Below are 19,334 nucleotides of genomic sequence, written 5' to 3'. Positions count from 1 at the left end.
TTCTGCCTTTGACTACAGGGCTAGGTTGTAAAAGGAAGGGAACAAAATGTTTTAGTAGGGTCATAATTAGTGATGGGGCATTAGAGCCATTAAACAAGTAAATAGCTTAACAAAAAAATCCAGCAAAATATAAAAGTGGATGCTAGAGGATTTAGGAAGTTGCAGGGAGTTTTGTTGATACAGGATTTCAGATGAATACCAGACACATCTAATATGTGGGAGGAATGAAGCGACAAGGGAAGAGAGCAACAGATATTGGAACACGATTTTCTTGACTGTTCTCTCTGAAGGATAACTCTGCCTACAGAGGAATGGGAATAGAGTTAGCTTGAAGATTAAGAGCAATGATTAAAAAAATATTTTTATTGATTTCAGAGAGAGGAAGGGTGAGGAAGAGAGAGATAGAAACATAAATGATGAGAATCATTGATTGGTTCCCTCCTGCATACCTCCTATTGGGCTCATGCTGGCAACCCAGGCATATGCCCTGACCAGGATCGAACCATGACCTCCTGGTTCATAGATCTGTGCTCAACCGCTGAGGTATGTCAGCCAGTATGCCAGCCAGGAAAGAGGATTTTTTTTTTTTAAAGTTGTTCTGCATTTTCAATAAAAATTATGTTTTCCCTTTCATTGTGCCTAAGAAATTAAAATCTTTTCATATTATTGTTGTTCTATATGGTAACCCTGTTTGATAGTGGTGCTGGAAGCCTAAGAGGATGTGGTTGCATTCAGTGTCTAGAAAAGTTACAACTCATCTCTAGTTATTTCTTCCTTTGTACTTATGCCCAAACCTCTCCATCTGGAGAAGTGCCAATTTGCTACTAAATTTAAATAAATAAGAACATTTCTCATCAATAGGGGTGGCAAATTTAGCCCCTCTTTAGAGCACTGAGCAATTTATGACCATATGTTAAATACCATAAAACAGCTTTAAAGACTTGGTCCCTGGCCATTGCCAGATTGCACCGTAGGAGTGCCGCAGCACTGCGAGGGACTGGGAACGTTTCCTCCGGCCCTTGGAGGCCTCCGTAACGTACTGATGTCACAGCCAAAGAGGCCTGTTTTCAAACATTCCCTTTATAAAGGTGAAATACTAAAAGATTCCATTTTGGCATTTGGGTGCAAAGAAGGAAAGACTTCTTTTTGATTCTTAAGGGTCAAAATTAGTATGGAAAGTGGTGTGTGGGAGAATGAGTAACTTGGCAGCAGTGAGTCCAGAAGGCAAGTCTAGGAATAGGTAATAGATATCCTACTCATTCTTTTTCTTGGAGCATGAACTGTAAGGCATAAGCAAACCAAATTGCGCATGCTTCTCAATTGTTTTCCTTTTGCCAAATTTATGGAATGAATATTAATATTAACAATTTTTAAAATTTCATCCCATTGGACTGACAATAATGAGTTATTTTCTTTTAGAGTATGACTCATTATTTGGTGAACTCCAATTATTAGTTTTTCTTCTTATCATCACCACAGCCTGTGAATCATTTATGGCATTCAGTGGGCTCATGGCTGAAAGAATGAAGGTGTGTGCCAGCAAACATGTGATTTTTGGTTAAGTAGTGCTGTAGGGCCCTGGGTGGACTTTTAACGGGTGAGGAAACCACTGGTTCAGGCAGGGCCAAGTGTTTTTAAATAGGAATAGGCACCAGATATTTGTACACGATTTTCCTGACTCTTCTCTCTGAAGGATAACTCTGCTTACAGAGGAAGATGATGAAATCTGGCTGTCAAAGGTCCAGGATTCCTAGCCTTCTCGAATGTGTAAGTGCCAGCCTGAGGGCTGATTTCCTGTCAGTTCCTGTGTGGTTTGCACTACATCCTCTTTGCAACAGATCAGTATTTTAGGTCATCTATCACAACTGCTACCCTGTACATTCTTGGCAATTCGATCTGTATGCAGAAGGCAGCTGGTCTACTTCTCTAGGAAGTGCAGTTGGAGCTCTGGTCTCCCTTTTTCTAAGGCCAGGAAGCACACTATTGTTACTCATCGCTGCTTTCTTCCTTTGAAAGAACAAAAATCTTCAAACTTGGGCAAATTTGGAAAGTGCTGGGTAGCACATTGAAGTTACCCTTTCCATTTTGTAAACCTAGGGCAAAACCTTGAGTAATCTTTGACATCCTTTGAAATCTTGTCTATTTTTTCCCATAATATATGTATGTGCATTAGCGGTAGAAACCTTTATCCCACTCATTACAAATGAAGTCATGCTTAAGTCATCAGTCACATCAAGATGTTTTTGTTTTGTTTTGGGCTTTGATTTTTCAAGAATATTATTGCCCAGTTATTATTATTATTTTTCTGTTTCCCTTTACAGTTGGGGTTTTCTACTCCTGTTTCAGCATATTAAGACTATTTACTTTGAATATGACTTGAGTATTTGCCTTGGATTTTCAAACTCTGTGAAACACAGAGATATTTAAAGCACATGTCTTCACTATTTAATGTTAAGATAAATGTATTGTTTGAGTTGTTCCAATTATCATACCATAATAGGTAAACTATGTTGAGAATTTAGAAAATGTCCCTCCTGTCTTATGACTCAGAAGTCTCATTTTGGCAACTTGATTTTATTTATGTAGAATAGGAATCACCTCTAGCCCAATTCATATAAGAGAAGAACCTATTTCTAAGAGAATACACTCATGCTTGAGTAATTTCTTATATATATTTTTATTTAGGGAGGAAGGGAGAGGGAAAGAGAGATAGAAACATAAATGATAATTGGCTGCCTATGGGCATGTGTCCTTGACCCGAATCGAACCTGGGACCCTTCAGTACACAGGCTTGTTATCTATCCACTGAGCCAAACCTGCTAGGGCACATGAGTTATTCTAAATAATATTCTCTTTTTATTGAAATATTTGGGTTATATTGTTTGATACAATTATATAGGTTTCCAGGTTACAATTCTATAATATATCATCTGTATATTGTATTGTGTTTACCACCCCAAATGAGGTTTCCTTCCATCATTTATCTCCCTTTACCCTCTTCTACCTCACCCCATTCCCCTTTCCTTCTGATAATTACCATGTTGTCTGTCTATAAGTTTTTTTTTTGTTTGCTTTTTGCTTAATCCCTTCACTTTTTTCCACCCAGTTCCTTACTCCCTCCCTCTGACTGGGGTCAGTCTTAAATAGTATTCTTTTTATCTTTTTGTTAATCCTCACCTGAGGATAGTTTTCCACTGATTTTTTTTTTTTTTTTAAGGGAGAGTGGGAAAGACAGAGAGAAACACATTGATTGGTTGTCTCCTGCCACCGGCATGAGTTCTGCCCAGGGCCTGGGCTGGGGAGAAGCCTGCAATCAAGGTATGTGTCCTTGACCTGAATGAACCCAGTACCCTTTGTTCCATAGGTCGACACTATCCACTGAGCGACACTGGCTAGTGCTTAAATAGTATTCTTACAATCCATTGTGGCACAGATCATTTCTATTTCTTCTTTTAATTTTTATAAAAACTCTGTCTTTTAAAAAAAATTGCCATCTTTTATAAAGTTTAACAACGTCATTAATATATCTCTTGTTTTTTTGTGTGTTTCTGGTCCTTAAGATGAATGAAGAGAAAGGAAAGAGAAATTGTGTTGTTTTACAGGAAAAAGGGAATTTTTCTGAAGGTGGATTTTATGTCAGATGTATGGACACCAGGCAGTATCACCATAGAAATAGCCCAACTCCTGATAATGCACTAAGGATGGCATGAAGGAAGAAATTTGGAGTTTAGGACATGGGAAAATTTGATATCTAGATTATTTATAGCAAATCAAATTTGTAGTTCCTGAAATAATATGTTATTAAACTCTAGGGATAGGAACCTCTGAGATCTTTAAGGTTTACATGGCTTATATAGTAGCTGATCAAGAACTGTTTATAATATTAAATGAGTGAAACCAGGGCACTAAAAGAGTATATCTTATGTGGAAGGTCTTAATTGGAAGGATACTAATTTTTGGGACCTTGTAAGTGGGACAAGGGGTACTTAAAGATTTGAGAAAGAGCAGCATAGTTTCTTCATTGAAGAAAGGGCTAGGAACTATGAAAGGTTATATAGATCTAACTGGTTTACATGCATATTTAGAAAGAACCTAGGAAATGACTAGCAAAAGTAATTTGCAACACTTGGGCTAGAATAGGACTAATTTTACTTCGTAAAGAATAACTGTTAATAGGTTGAACTCTTATTATAGAATGATGAGTATGGTACATTGGGAAGAAAAGAATAACTTGAATTTATCCCCAGAGTAGCATGACCTTTGATTCTGTCCTTGGGTTGGATCTGATAAGCAGATCATGAAATGATTAGTTAGACATAAAATATGTTGCTTGACAGTATGCCTAGAGTCTGTCATGATTAAAGAATGAATGCTGCTTAATGTTGAAATAAGATAATTGGTCATTTTAATATAGAGCAAATTGCAAAATTGTTTCTTCTACAGTTAATTTTATTTTTTACTGCTCTTTCTGTTTCTCCTTTTTCTGTTTTTCTAAGTGTAATTTCACTATAGTTGGGTAAGACAAGTTCCAGCTGGTCACACTCAAACATCAGACCTTTTACCTTCTTTGGCAGTGTTGTCCATCTACTCTAGAAAGGAAAGAAAGAATCCACAAATCTCAAAGAACTTTCACCCTGCCATTATCCAGTCATTATTGAGCACCTACTCAGTCCAAATTCTGAAGCAGTTTTTGAGGGCCTCCATTGTTTGGGACCATCCTAACCTTTCCAGCATTTTCTCTACTCTTTACCCCCTTCTCTACTGTCCCAGCTTTCATTTTCCACTCTATAGTTGCTCTCCCTTTCAATATATTGGTTCTACTAGTGTTGTCTATTCTAAGGGGCACATAATTTGTTTTCTATTCCTTAAATTTTGCAAATTCTTTTACCCTTGCCTATAACTACCATTTTATTATTTTTTATTTTTAAAATATATTTTATTGATTTTTTATAGAGAGGAAGGAAAAGGGATAGTTAGAAACATCGATGAGAGAGAGTCATCGATCAGCTGCCTCTTGCACACCCCCTACTGGGGATGTGCCTGCAGCTACAGTACATGCCCTTGCCCGGAATCGAACCTGGGACCTTTCAGTCCACAGGCCAATGCTCTATCCATTGAGCCAAACTGGTTTCGGCTGTAACTACCATTTTATATTTCTTAGTTGCTTTTAAAAAAAATATATATTTTATTGATTTTTTTACAGAGAGGAAGGGAGAGGAATAGAGAGCTAAAAACATCAATGAGAGAGAATCATTGACCAGTTGCCTCCTGCACACCTCCCACCGGGGATGTGCTCGCAGCCAATGTACATGCCCTTAACCAGAATCAAACCTGGGGAATTTTCAGTCCTCAGACCGACGCTCTATCCACTGAGCCAAACTGGTTTAGGCTATTTCTTAGTTTTTATCTAAGCCTACTATGAATAGTACTAAGAGTAGACATTTAAAAAAATAATTGATTAGACTGAGCCTGACTTTAGACTAAGAGGTAGTAGTCAGTGAAGTAGGAGACTGGGGCAGATTGTTCAAAGACCTCCACAATAGTATCTCTTGTCCCACATGATCTGTTATACTGTCTGTGACCTTGGCAGCCCCCTTCCACTTCAAGAATTGAAATGTAAGTTTTCTTCTCTTGAATTTGAGTGGAGTTTTGACCAATAAAATATGATTAAAATAAGTTGTATGACTAATGAGGCTGGGTTATAAATGGCAGTATACTGGTGGCTTCAATCTCATTAGCAGGAACACTTGAGCTTGGGGCCCTGCGCCACTACCTTTGAGGTTGCTCTACTGTCAGGTAGCCAACCCACATGAAGAGGCCACATGCCACATGTTGGCACTGCAGTTGGCAGTTCTTGTCTTGGAGTTATCCCAGCCTCAGGCACTAGATACGTGAGTGGAACCATATTGGAGCCTTCAGACCAGCCTATATACCAGCTGTATACCACTGAGAGGCCTCTTGCCACACTGTCGGGAGCTAAAGAATCACCGTCTGCCTTCTGCTCATGTTTCTAACCCACAGAATCTGTGGGCATAATAAAATGGCTGTTGTTTTAAGCCTCTGAGCTTTGGGTAGTATGTTAGGCAGCATTGATAATTGGAATAGAGACACCGAGGAACAGGAGCAGAAGGAGGCGTGTGGAAGAGATGGGACTAGGAGCAGGCATACAGAGGTTCAGTCTCCAGAGGGAGAAGGAAAAGCCAGAAGGATCAGGAAAGAAATAGGTAGATTTTGTGGAGAAAGCGTGGGTAATTCACTATATAAATACATGTAGATTTTGCTATGTTTATATTTGGACAAAGGTGAAGTTGGAGATCCTTAGCAAGGGGTAGGTCTAGCGAGGGCCTGACCACCTGGTCGATTTCCTGGCCTTTAACAAGTACTCATGTGAGGACAGACAGAGGCTTGGGTTTTATCATCCTGGTCTGCCTTCCTCAAGAGTTTTGTGTAGTGAATATGTAGGTGTGAAGTACTCCAGCCCTTCAGAAGAAGAAAGGCGATTCTCTCCAGAGGGGAGCCTGTACCTCTGTGGCTCCATTTATAAGTTCTCAACCGCAACATGACTCTTTAGGATTTCGAATGACCCAAAGCTGCTGAGGTTTTAGGAAATGAAAAGAAGCCTACTTCTAGAGTGGGGACCCTAAGTAGCAGCTTTCTTGAGAGGAGAGGGAACAAATCTAGTTTTAGTTCTGGAGCTTCAGAGGGCTTTTGTCCACATTGAGGACTCAGCAAGTGTTGTTAATTGAATGGCAGAATTGATTCTCATTTTCCGTAGCATCCAGCAATCTGGCCACCAGCCACATGCAAGTCAGTTTGTTTCTGTGAAGGATGACATACTGCATGTGTAAATGTACTCTCGAGTCCGGAAATCCTGCAAGTTGTAGTTTTCCTTAGTAAATACCTAATTTGTTGTTAAAATCTTTTAATTAAGGTTATAGAAAAAGAGATGCTTTAGAACCTTATTGAAATGCTATTACTGGACAAAAGAACATTACTTTTATGACAGGGTAGCCCTGATGTATCAAACCTTGACTTCATGTGTAATAATTAGAAGATAGAATTTGCCCCTGTGTTATCAGGGACTTGACTATATTTCAGTTGGTCTCTATTAGATGCTTTCATTTCACCATTTCTTAATCCCTCTGACCCCTATGTTGGAGTGACTTTGGTATATCTGAGATGTCATCTGTGTTTTGTTTATTTCTCCATCTCTTCCCTGAAAATTGTGGCACATGTAGATAACTTGCTCTTACAGACCCTGCTTGATTTCTTTCCAACTTGCATAACTTTCCTGGCCGGAGCATGACTGTCTTTTTGCTTTGTTTTCATCAACTTAAATTTAAATGATCAAACAGAAAAATATCATCATGATATCATGGCTTTTAAAAGACTGCTCATTTTCTGTTGCTTGATTATTTTTGATTCCCCTGCCACTATTTTCAGTGAATGTTGGCTAGAGCTTGTGTAGCTTTAACTGTTTTTTACTCTGGTAATAGTTTTATTTTATTCATTGTTTCTGAAAGCATCTTCTTTTGAAGAGTTTTAATTTATTTATCCTTATTTTTCAGCATCCTAAATTTTCATTAATTTCCATATATTCCCACTTTAGCTTCTATAAATTAGGGGACTTGCTTTTGTTCATTGTTAGACTTGTTGTTTAGCTCTGTCGTGTGTGAACTCAAAGGACCCTTCATATATATATATATTTTTTTTACATCTTTTTTGGTCCAATTGCTGCGCAGAATTATTTGACAGTAGAAAGTATTATTCAGTTTTTTCTTCTCCATGAATTCCAAAGTCTATTGCTTAGTTTTCACAGTGTTTCTGAGAGTTTATGAGTGGGTTTTGCACGATTTTCAAGCACTGTTTTGTGGGAGCTGAAGAACAAGGTCCAGCCTGATACTGTTCTTTGTGTGCTAGTTTGATTCTGCTGCTGGAGTTGTGGTTTGTGCCTGCAGATGCACTCAGCAAAAGACGTTGTTACACATTGACCTCGGGATTCAAAGGAAGATTGGTGCATAGCTCCCTTACAATCTATTATAGTATTTTGTGGTTAATTCTTCTGATTTTTTGGCAAGTGCTGCTTGTCTGTGTCAAGCTTTGCCACATCAGCCTTAAAGTTCTGCTTTGTTTAATTCAGCTAGGATTTAGAAAGAAGTATTTACAATTGTATGGCATTCTATTGATATATTTTCAAAAGTATTTTTACTTAAATGATCTCGTGCTAATTTCCCAACAGCTTTGGAAGGCCAATTATCCTGCTTTGTGTGTGTGTGTGTGTGGTGAGGGGTGAGGGGTGACGTGGGGGAGGAGACTTACACAGTCTAAGTGACTAGCCTGAGGTCACTAACTAGAAAATCAGGGATCCAGAACTCAAATCCAAGGCTTCCATGTACAGATTTGATGCTTTCCCTACTGTAACATTCTGGGAAAGAAATAACACTTTTATTATCACACAGCAACAATGTGCTTTTCAGTAGTAGTAGGTAAGAACAAATCAAGGTGAATAATCAAGTGTTCATGGTGAGAGAATTATACAAGAAATAAGAACAAGCAATGACATTCCTGAATAAGCCAGCATCAAATGCTGATGACTTCTGCCATCCATCAGTTGACCAGTAACTGATTGGGAAATTAATAAACTTCTACTTTTGTGTGGAACTCTCTTGGACCTTTGAAGAGTAATAACTTGTAGTTGGTTATTTTTGTTTTGGTTGTTTTTGAGGGTAGAAACCACAAGCAGAATTTTGCTGTAAATAGGTTGAGAAGTTAATCAGGTTTATGAGAGAAAGGCTCAGTTTCAGCTTTGAGATGCAGATAATCTTAAAATCCTAAATGTATTCTACTCTATGTGTCTCATTAGCCTGTGATCTTATTTTTAAAAAATTCATATTTTTTATTTATTTCAGAGAGGAAAAGAGAGGGGAGAGAAAGGAGAGAAACTTCAATGGTGAGAGAGAATCATTGATCTGCTGCCTCCTGCATGCCCCTTACTGGGAATCGAGCCAGGCATGTGCCCTTGATGGGAATCAAACCTGGGACCCTTCGTCTGCAGGCTGATGCTCTATCCACTGAGCCAAACCAGCTAGGGCTGTGATCTTATCTTTTGAACCTTGACCTAGTAACATGGCTTTGTGATTTAGGTCTTATTATCTGTCCTGATATATCTTTAATTGTCTTAATTATATCTTTTTGATATACTAAAAACTGGTTTAATTTGCAATTAGATGGTAAATTAAAACAATTGTGAACCACTTTCTAAAATCAGTTGGATTGTTTTCTTTAATGTGGGAAAGATGAAGGGAGAAAACTTAAAGGTCAAAATAACTGAAAGGTCCAGATAATAGGAAGGACTGGCTATGTATAGCTAAACTCTGGGCAACTGTGAGTGAAAAAAATTGTTTTTTTAAACATCTTAAAATATACTAAAATTTATTTAGAAATGCAATTGTCAAAATACTCTAACCTTAACATATGCTTTAAATGTTAAGTACCCAGTTTTATTTTACTTTAGGATTAGAAGGAATCTGAAAGAAATTAGATATTATAAAAAACAAATTTAATTCAAGTAGAATAGTCTCTCCTCAATCTATAAGTTTTGATATACAGTAGTTCTTCTTAAGAGACAAGGAGCCCTAGCCAGTTTGGCTCTGTGGCTAGAGCATCAGGCCTGCGACTGAAGGGTCCCAGGTTGGATCCTGCTCAAGGGCATGTACCTCGTTTGCAGGCTCCTCCCTGGCCTGGGTCTTGGCCAGGGCCCATTGCTGTAGGCAACCAATCAATGTGTTTCTCTCACATCAATGTTTCTCTATGTCTTTCCCTTTTTCTTCCACTCTCCCTAAAAATCAATGGAGAAATGCTTGGGTGAGGATTAAAAAAAAAAAAAAAGAGAGAGAGAGAGATGTGGATTTGCCAGAAGTTATGTCATCCTAATAATTAACCGAAGTGGAAGAATTTTATTTTTATAGCTAAAGACCCTTGGATTTCATCTAATCTGCTACCCATTGTAGCAGTTTCTTTAATGGTGTCCTTGGTAAGTGAGTATTGTGGACCCTGAAGAAGACACCTACTGAGAAAGGTGGCTAACTGAGCTCAGATTTAGAAAAACAGAGCTTAGCCTGGCTGGTGTCGCTCAGTGGTTGAGCGTCAACCTATGAACTGGGAAGTCACCAGTCAATTCTTGGTCAGGACACTTGCCTGGGGTGTGCAAGAGGTAGCCAATCAGTGATTCTTTCTCATCATTGATGTTTCTGTCTCTTTCTTCCTCTCCCTTTCTCTCTGAAATAAATAAAAATTTATTTAATCCCTCCCCCCACCCCAACAACAAAAGATTAGTAGCCATTTCTATGCAGGGCCTTTAATGCAAATTGCACTTAAGGGAGAAGCCTGCACTAAGCTATCTGCCCCCTGCACTGAATTACCTGCCTGAACTGTGTCCCTGCCACTTGAGCCAGTCCTTATAAAGGAATGCCTGGAATCTTCATTCAATCAGAGCCATACAGCTATACCAACATCAGCTTCTTTACCAGCCCTTCAGAGCTGCTCCTTTCTGATGTATTGGGGCAGAATCTTTTAATTCTTTTTTTGTTACTGACACTATAATATTTTTTGAGGTATTAAACCATTTAAATTAATGGTTTGTGTGTATCTATAAAAATCAAGCTTACATGTTAAGTTTGTTATTTTCTCAGGTTTTTACTATTTCATGATATCATTGCTACTGATTAATTTTTAAAATTATATTTCATTCCTAGCTACTTAAAAAAATCACAAACAAAATCATAGAAAGATTGAGAAAACTTTCTTTTTTATGGGGATCAGATGCATTGTAATAATGAAAAAAGAATTGGTAATAAATTGTAGTAATGAAACAGTTTTATGAATACGCATTAGAAAATTATTAAGACTAAAAATTTCTACAGTAGAATGCTTATTACTCAATAAAGTAATGCTAAATCATAGCATTTGGCTTAAAATATTGTTATTTTATGCACTGAAATAAATATACAGAAGTATAAGGTTAAAGGTTCATTTAAAACATAATATAACATCTGAAGATAGGACATGATACTTCTTCCTAATTAGTTTAAATTTCTAAGAGTCGGCAACAGAGCTGATTCCCTATGATATACCTAAGAATCATGTAAGAGACAGTTCTCCGTTTTCTGAGAACTGTCTCTTATTGTAAGCCACTGTAAATGACTGGGCACGCTTAACTTGAAGAAGGGAAGACTAATAGAAGGGATCCTTTGTAGAATAATACCATGTAGAATAATGCTTAATGTAGAACTAGCATTAATAACTAAAAGTGATTTTATTTATTTTTTTAAAATATATTTTATTGATTTTCTACAGAGAGGAAGGGAGAGAGATAGAGAGCTAGAAACATTGATGAGAGAGAGTCATCGATCAGCTGCCTCTTGCACACCCCCTACTGGGGATATGCCCGCAACCAAGGTACATGCCCTTGACCGGAATCGAACCCAGGACCCTTCAGTCCCCAAGCTGACGCTCTATCCATTGAGCCAAACCAGTCTCAGCTAAAAGTGATTTTAACTCCATTTTCCCCCCCCAGATATAAGAAAGAACTTTTTTTTTTTTTTCCAGCAGCTAATAACTGCCCAGCAATAGAATGTGCTGCCTATGAAGTAGTGAGCACATTTTACTTAGAAGTGGTCACGGAAAAATGGATGAGCTTTTTCCCTTCCCTTCCCTTTGTTCTTTTCATTTTATCCTCTATCTCTGCTTTTCAACATGGATGCTACTAGCCACAGTAGCTCTGGAGTACTTGAAGTATGGCTCGTCTGGGAGCAAGACAGTATAGGAGGAAATCACAGAGAGGAGGACAGGATCCTTAATTTATGTATGAAGTTTTAGGCTTATTCTTTTTTGTTAATCCTTACTTATACGAGAGGCAGGATGCTCAAACAAAACAAAACAAAACAAAACAGCCTTTTTATTTTTATTTTTATACTAGCAAGAACATTTGGAAAGAAAATTTACAAACAATGCCTTTAAAATAGCTACCCTCTTAAAAAAACTCCAGAAAGAAAAATTTAGTTATAAATCTAGTAAGATACGTTCAGGATCTATATCAGATATAAGGAATAAAAAAGTCAATAAATGGAAATATGTATTCATGGATTAGAAGACAGAATATAGTTAAGTCAGTTTTCCCTTAGTTAATCTATAGTTTTAGTGTAACGTCCATCAGAATTCCAGCAGGATTTAATAGGTATTGACAGATGATTTTAAAATTTATTTGGAAAGGCAAAGGACTTAGAAAAGCAAATACATTTTGAAAAGAAGAACAAAGTTGCACAAGTTAAACTGCTTAATTTTAAGACTCATTTTCAAGGGCAGTGCAATATGGTCAAAAGAATAGATACAGATCAGTAAAACTAAATTGAAAGGTAAATAATAGAACCATGTACATATGATTAATTGATTTTTCACAGTGCAAAGACACTTTGATGGAAAAAGGATAGTCTTCTCAGAAAATGGTGCTAGAACAATTGGGCAACTGTATGCAAAAAAAAATTTTTGATCTTAAACCATATATGAAAAATAACTCAAATAAATCACATTCTGAAATGTAAAATTTCAAACTATAAAGCTTTGAGTAGACAATATAGGATGGAATCTTTGTGACTTTAGTTAGGCAATGAATTCTCAGATACTACATGAAAAACAACTCATCAAAGAAAAAAGTTAATCAATTGGATTTCACCAATTTAGAAACTTGCTCTGTTGTAGATACTGTTAAGAGAATAAAAAGATAAGGCCCAATGGGAGAAAATACTTTCAAATAACATATCTGACAGAGGACAGATTTCCAGAACATACAAAGAGCTCTCAAAAGTCAACAATAAACCCTAGCTGGTTTGGCTCAGTGGATAGATCTTTGACAAGCGAACTGAAGGGTCCTGGGTTCAATCTGGAAAAGGGCACGTACCTAGGTTGCAGGCTCTTCCCTGACCCAGCCCCTGGTCTGGGCCAGTGCAGGAGGTGACCAATAGGTGTGTTTCTCTCACATCAATATTTCTCTTTGTCTTTCCCTCTCTCTTCCTCTCTCAAAATCAATGGAAAAATATGCTCAGGTGAGGATTAAAAAAAAAAAAGTTAACAATAAGAAACAACTGAATATAAAACCATGGGCAATAGATTTGAAGACACTCCACCAGAGAAGGTATACAGATAGCAGATAAGCATATGAAAAGATGCCTAACTTCATTAGTCATTAGGGAAATAGAAATTAAAACCAGAATGAGATGTCATGACACACCTCTTAGAAGGACTAAAAATAATAAGGACAATAACAAAGGCAAATGGACCATATCAAATGTTGGTGAGAATGTGTAGCAATTGGAACTCCCATGCATTATTTGTGTGACTGTTAAATAGAACAGCTATTCTGGAAAACAGTTTGGCAGTTCGTTTTAAGGTTAAAGATATATACTTCTTCATATGATCTAGTGATTCCACTCTTATTTGTCTAGAAATGATAATCATTTTTCTATAAACAAAACTTTTATATTCACACAACATGTATTGTACATGGATGTTTATAACAGCTTTAATTTATAATAAAAAAATAACTAACTCAGATATCCTTCATGGGGATAAATGGATAAAGAAATTATGCTATATCCATACAATGGGATACTAGTCAGTTATAAAAAGGAACAAACGATTGATACATATACTTAAATGTATCAATACATTTGGCTGATTCTTAAATACCATATGCTAAGTGAAAGAAGCCAGTTTCAAAAGGTTACATACTATGTGGTTCCATTTATATTGTTACTGGAATTATAAAGAATATACCTTACAGAGGACAGATTTCCAGAACACATAAAGAGCTCTCAAAAGTCAACAATAAGAAAAGAACCAACTCAATAAAAACAATGGGTAAAGTATAAGAGCAGGGCCTTATAATTTGACTCAGTGGTTGAGTGAGGTACTGATTAATTGAACTCAGAGTGAAAAGTCAGAGACAGGTTCAGGGGGTCAGCATGCAATGAGCTGCCACTGCCCAATTGCTCCCCTGGTTGCAAGTCTTTTGGGGCCCCTTAGAGTTTAGGAGATGCGTGGCTGTGGGGGAAGAAGAGGGGAAAAGTTCGGGCATGCTTGTAGGAGGGAAAGCACATGTTGGGATCTTCGTTGCGATAGTTTTTAGAGGTTGGGATTTTAGGGGAGGTCGTGGGGTAGATATCAATATAATCAGCTTTATGCTGCTGCACCAAACCCTTAACTTTTTATCTGTTCTTGGGTGTGGTTGGCAAATGGTTCTGATTGCATTTCTGCTCTCTGTCTTCCTTGAGTAGGGTGATTTAAGCTATTTACCCTCTGCTTGGAGAAGAGAAATGTAAACCACTTACTCTTAAGTGTCCTTGGTTTTAGAATATGGGAATTTTCGATTTACTAGATGGCAATAAATTGCTTGACTGTTTAACTGTCTGTTTCAGTTTCCCTGTTCTATTGTCCTGGCTTACTAGCCTCTCAATATGACATTCTGGAAAAGGTGAAACTGAAGTGAGAGAGTGCATATCAGATGTTGCTGGGTATGAGGAGTGGAGGGAAAGTTTAACTACAAAGGGATAACAAGAAGGAATTTGGGAGGGTGATAGAATTGTTCTGTATCCTAATTTTGGTGGTGTTTATATATAATAAATCTATGTATGCAAGTCTATGCATGTGATAAAATCCATAACTGAGCTCTAAAAGTGAATTTTACTGTATAAATTAAAAAAATAGTTAGAAACTTAATTTTATCCTTTTCCTTTTACTCTTTTTATGTGGCCACTAGTAAGTTTTGAATTATGTGTATGAAATATATTTCTGTTGTGCAGCATAGCCTTAGATACTAGAGATGCAAAGAAAGATTAGATGTGGTCTCAGTCTAGAGATAGGGGTTTGATAGAAGGAAGTCTTATGTGGAAAGGAGGCCACTGTAAATGATGTGCATTTAATCTCCCCCACTTTTATATTTAAAAATATATATTTTAATTGATTTCAGAGAGGAAGGGTGAGGGAGAGAGAGAAATAGAAACATCAATGATGAGAGAGAATCATCCATTACTTTCCTCCTGCATGCCTCCCACTGGTATTGAGCCCACAACCTGGGCATGTGTCCGTGACCGGAATCGAACCATGACAGCCTGGTTCATTGGTCGACACTCAACCACTGAGTCACACTGGCCAGGATCATCATTTTTTTTTTTTTTTTTTAACAGATATTTCTTGAGGGTCTGTGTCATACAAATTATCTCAATTCTCAGATAACATAATTATTTTCCTTGATATAGGAAAAGAAATTCCAACTCATAAGACATAAAGGGTGCTATATAATGGAATCATTGGCACTATTTCTGAATTTGTAGGAAAGCAGAGTACATCTTTGAGGACTTGATAAATTTCTTTGTGGTATTCTTGTAATGAATGTTCTAGGTTTGTAGTATTATTGGGTAAATATTATTTAAACGATTGTACCCATGAGGTACTGATTAATTGAACTCAGTCTGCCAGAGAGAGAGTTTTCTAGAAGCATGTTCAGCCTATCTGTTTACAACTTGAAAACGGGAGTGTCAACCCCAAATTGGAATAGAATCTAAGAATTCTATGTTGAGCTGTAAACAGAGAGGTAAATCTAACAAGACTGAAATATATAATAGGGACAAATTAAAAACCCTGAAGTACATTCTGAAGTTTTGGTGTCCAACTTAAGAATAAAGACTAAAAAAAAAAAAAAAAAAAATTAAAAAAAAGAAAAGAAAAATGAAGACTATGTGACTTAACAACAGTGTATCCTCCTATATAAAAGGGTAGTATGCAAATTGACCCTAATGGTGGAACGACTGGTCACTATGAAGTGCACTGACCACCAGGGGGCAGATGTTCAACACAGGAGATTGCTCCTGGTGGTCAGAGTGCTCCTACAGGGGAGCACCACTTGGCCACAAGCCGGGCTGATGGCTGTGAGCACAGTGGCAGTGGTGGGAGCCTCTCCCACCTCCTTGGCAGTGCTGAGGATGTCCAACTGTGGCTTAGGCCTGCTCCCCCTGGGTCTAAGCCACAGTTGGATATTCTTAGCGCTCCCAAGCCATCAGTCAGACATCCTCCCAGGGCTCCCGGTCTGCCAGAGGGATGTCTGACTGCCAGCTTAGGCTTGTTTCCCTGGGGAATGGGCCCAAGCTGGCAGATGGGCATTCCCTGAGGGGCCTGGACTGTGAGAGAGTGCAGGCCAGGCTGAGAGACTGGACCCCCCCAAGTGCACAAATTTTCATGCACCGGGCCTCTAGTATGTAATAAAAGTCTTGAGGCTCTTAGTTGATAGGAAGCCTAATACTAGTCAACACTGATGTGTCTGCCAAAGAATGAGCTATTTCAATTTCCAGTGGTATTTTTTTAATAGAAGGTTAGTATCTAAAATGAAGGCATGGATTTTTGAACTTGATTCTGTGCTCTTTAGATTATGGTTAGTTCTGGGTATTATTCTCTAAGAGGATTTACACAAAACTAGTACACCGGCAGAGAAGAGAGGAATGGATGATAAAAGAAACTAAGACCACATCATATGAGGAATAGTGAAAGAAACTGGGGTATTTAGCCTGGTCAAGATATGACTCACGGTGGGGTTGAAAGAGAGGTCACAAGAGCTGCCTGTAAAGGGAGTAGAAGGTCTATGATATTAAAGTGAAACTAGAATTTTCCCATAAGTTCCTAAGAAGTAGTAGATGAAATTTTAAGAGAAAGAGAGATTAAATTTCAGTATAAGGAAACACTATCAAGAGTTAGAACACTTGGCAATGAGTCACCTCTCTGAAGTCTTTTGTCAAATTATTGTTTGAATCCACCTTCCCATTGAGAATCCCCTTCAGCTGGCATTTCCACAAGATTCTTGTCTGATGCTTACTTTCTATACTTGGGAGTTTTAGTAAATAACCATTTTATGTAGCAACTGAGAAATAATTCTTCCATCATTGGCAAAACTCCAGTTATTTACCATGTGAGTTATTTCTTTGAAACTGTATTTTCCTGGCAGTTATTTAAACTTTAAGGTAGACCTTAGCCCATTTGGCTCAATGGATAGAACATCAGCCTGTGGAACAAAGGGTCTTGGGTTTGATTCTGGTCAAAGGCATGTACATTGGTTGCAGGATCCTCCGCAGCCCAGACCCTGGTGGGGCTCGTGCAGGAGGCAACCAGTCAATATGTTTCTCTCACATCAATGTTTCTCTCTGTCTTTTCCTCTCTCCCACTCTCCCTAAAAATCAATGGGAAAACATCCTCTGGTGAGGATTAACACACACACATACACACACACACACACACACACACACACACACACACTCACACACACACACACACACACACTCACACACACACACACACACACACACACACACACACTCACACACACACACTCTCTCACATTTTAAGGGAAATACTATTCCAGTGATAAGAATAGGGATAGGAGTCTTTGACAAGCTGTGTTCCTTCTGTGACTGGGATCAGGATAATGGCTCACTCTGCAATCTGGGATGGGGCCTTCCTGAGATGATGTTGATATCCTCTAAAGATTGTCAGCTTCTAGCTCAGTTGGAGTGGCTCAGTGGTTGAGCGTTGACCTATAAACAAGGATCACAGTCAGGGCACAAGCCCAGGTTGTGGGCTTGATCCCAGTGTGGGATGTGCAGGAGCCAGCTGATCAACGATTCTCTCTCATCATTGATGTTTCTATTGGGTCGGCAACTACGTAATTGCGGGTTTTACACATATGGCTTCAGTTGAATTTTTAGGTTTGCAGACGTAGTACAAATGTAAAACACATTTTGTTATTTGATAGTTGGCTATTCAGCTGTTAATCAGTAAAAAAAGTTTTTTGATCTGTTTTGTAGTTTTCGTTTGGCGTTTGTTGAAAAATGGAAAATCAAAAGGAACATTTTTGTCATATTTTGCTTTTTTATTTCCGCAAAGGGAAAAACGCATCGCAAGCTCATAAAAAGTCATGTGCTGTTTATGGTGACAAAGCCTTAAAAGAACGGCAGTGTCAAAATTGGTTTGCCAAATTTCGTTCTGGTGATTTTTCACTCAAAGATGAAAAACGCTCTGGTCGTCCAGTTGAAGTTGATGATGCCCTAATCAAAGCAATAATCAATTCGGACTGTCACAGTACAACACGTGAGATTGCAGAGAAGCTTCATGTATCTATCACATACATGCATTGAAAATCACTTAAAACAACTTGGCTATGTTCAAAAACTCGATACATGGGTTCCTCACGAACTGAAAGAATCACAGTTAACGCAACGCATTAGCAGCTGCGATTTGCTAAAGCACATGTGTCAAACACAAGGCCCGAGGGCCAAATCTGTCCCGCCAGGCCTTGCAATGTGGCCCGCACCGCGCTGTCATCACTGCACTGCGCTGCGTTTCCATCACAATGATAGTTTATGACTGTTCAGTAAACCATTCGGCCCGCGATTTAGGCTGGATTTTAGATTTTGGCCCCTTCTCTGATTGAGTTCGACACCCCTATGCTAAAGAAACGTAATGAAAATGATCCATTTTTAAAACGACTGATAACTGGCGATGAAAAATGGGTTGTTTACAACAATATCAAGCGGAAAAGATCGTGGAGCAGGCCAGGTGAACCAACTCAAACAACATCAAAAGCTGATATTCATCAAAAGAAGGTTTTGTTATCAGTTTGGTGGGATTACAAAGGAATTATCTACTTTGAACTCTTACCACCCAACCGAACGATCAATTCTGATGTCTACATTGAACAACTAACGAAATTAAACAATGCAGTTGAAGAAAAGCGGCCCGAATTGACAAATCGAAAAGGTGTTGTATTCCATCATGACAATGCAAGGCCACACACATCTTTGGTCACTCGGCAAAAATTAACGGAGCTTGGTTGGGATGTTTTGCCACATCCACCATATAGTCCTGACCTTGCACCATCTGATTACTTTTTGTTTCGATCTTTACAAAACTCCTTGAATGGTAAAAATTTCAAAAATGATGATGATGTCAAATCGTACCTGATTCAGTTTTTTGCTAATAAAAACCAGAAGTTTTTTGAACGTGGGATTATGATGCTGCCTGAAAGATGGCAAAAGGTCATTGATCAAAATGGGCAATACATTACAGAATAAAGTTATTTAGTTCCATGAAAAAATTGTCTTTGATTTTCTTTAAAAAATCCGCAATTACGTAGTTGCCGACCCAATATCTCTCTCTTCCTCTCCCTTCCTCTCCGAAATAAAATAGAATATATTAAAATTGTCAACTTCTAAGGCACAGGTGTGTAAATAAAAACT

The 19,334-nt window shown here is 38.1% G+C and overlaps 1 protein-coding gene across 3 annotated transcripts in view; it reads left to right on the top strand.

The window, feature by feature from the left end:
- BABAM2 (BRISC and BRCA1 A complex member 2) overlaps positions 1-19,334 on the top strand; it is a 317,151-nt gene that overhangs the window by 29,287 nt on the left and 268,530 nt on the right. Inside the window, exon 1 of one of the 3 annotated variants that reach the window (XM_045580573.1) lies at positions 1,632-1,767. The exons of the other annotated variants lie outside the window; for them this stretch is intronic. Within the exon in view, the coding sequence (XP_045436529.1) occupies positions 1,764-1,767 (4 nt within the window). The 5' untranslated portion in view covers positions 1,632-1,763. Of the gene's footprint in view, positions 1-1,631; positions 1,768-19,334 lie in introns of those variants that run through there. 3 annotated transcript variants of the gene reach the window in all.

This window comes from Pipistrellus kuhlii, unplaced genomic scaffold (assembly GCF_014108245.1).
Source record: "Pipistrellus kuhlii isolate mPipKuh1 unplaced genomic scaffold, mPipKuh1.p scaffold_m20_p_13, whole genome shotgun sequence".
In the NCBI taxonomy this organism is placed as follows: Eukaryota; Metazoa; Chordata; class Mammalia; order Chiroptera; family Vespertilionidae; genus Pipistrellus; species Pipistrellus kuhlii.
This window is presented reverse-complemented; position numbering and strand designations above follow the sequence as displayed.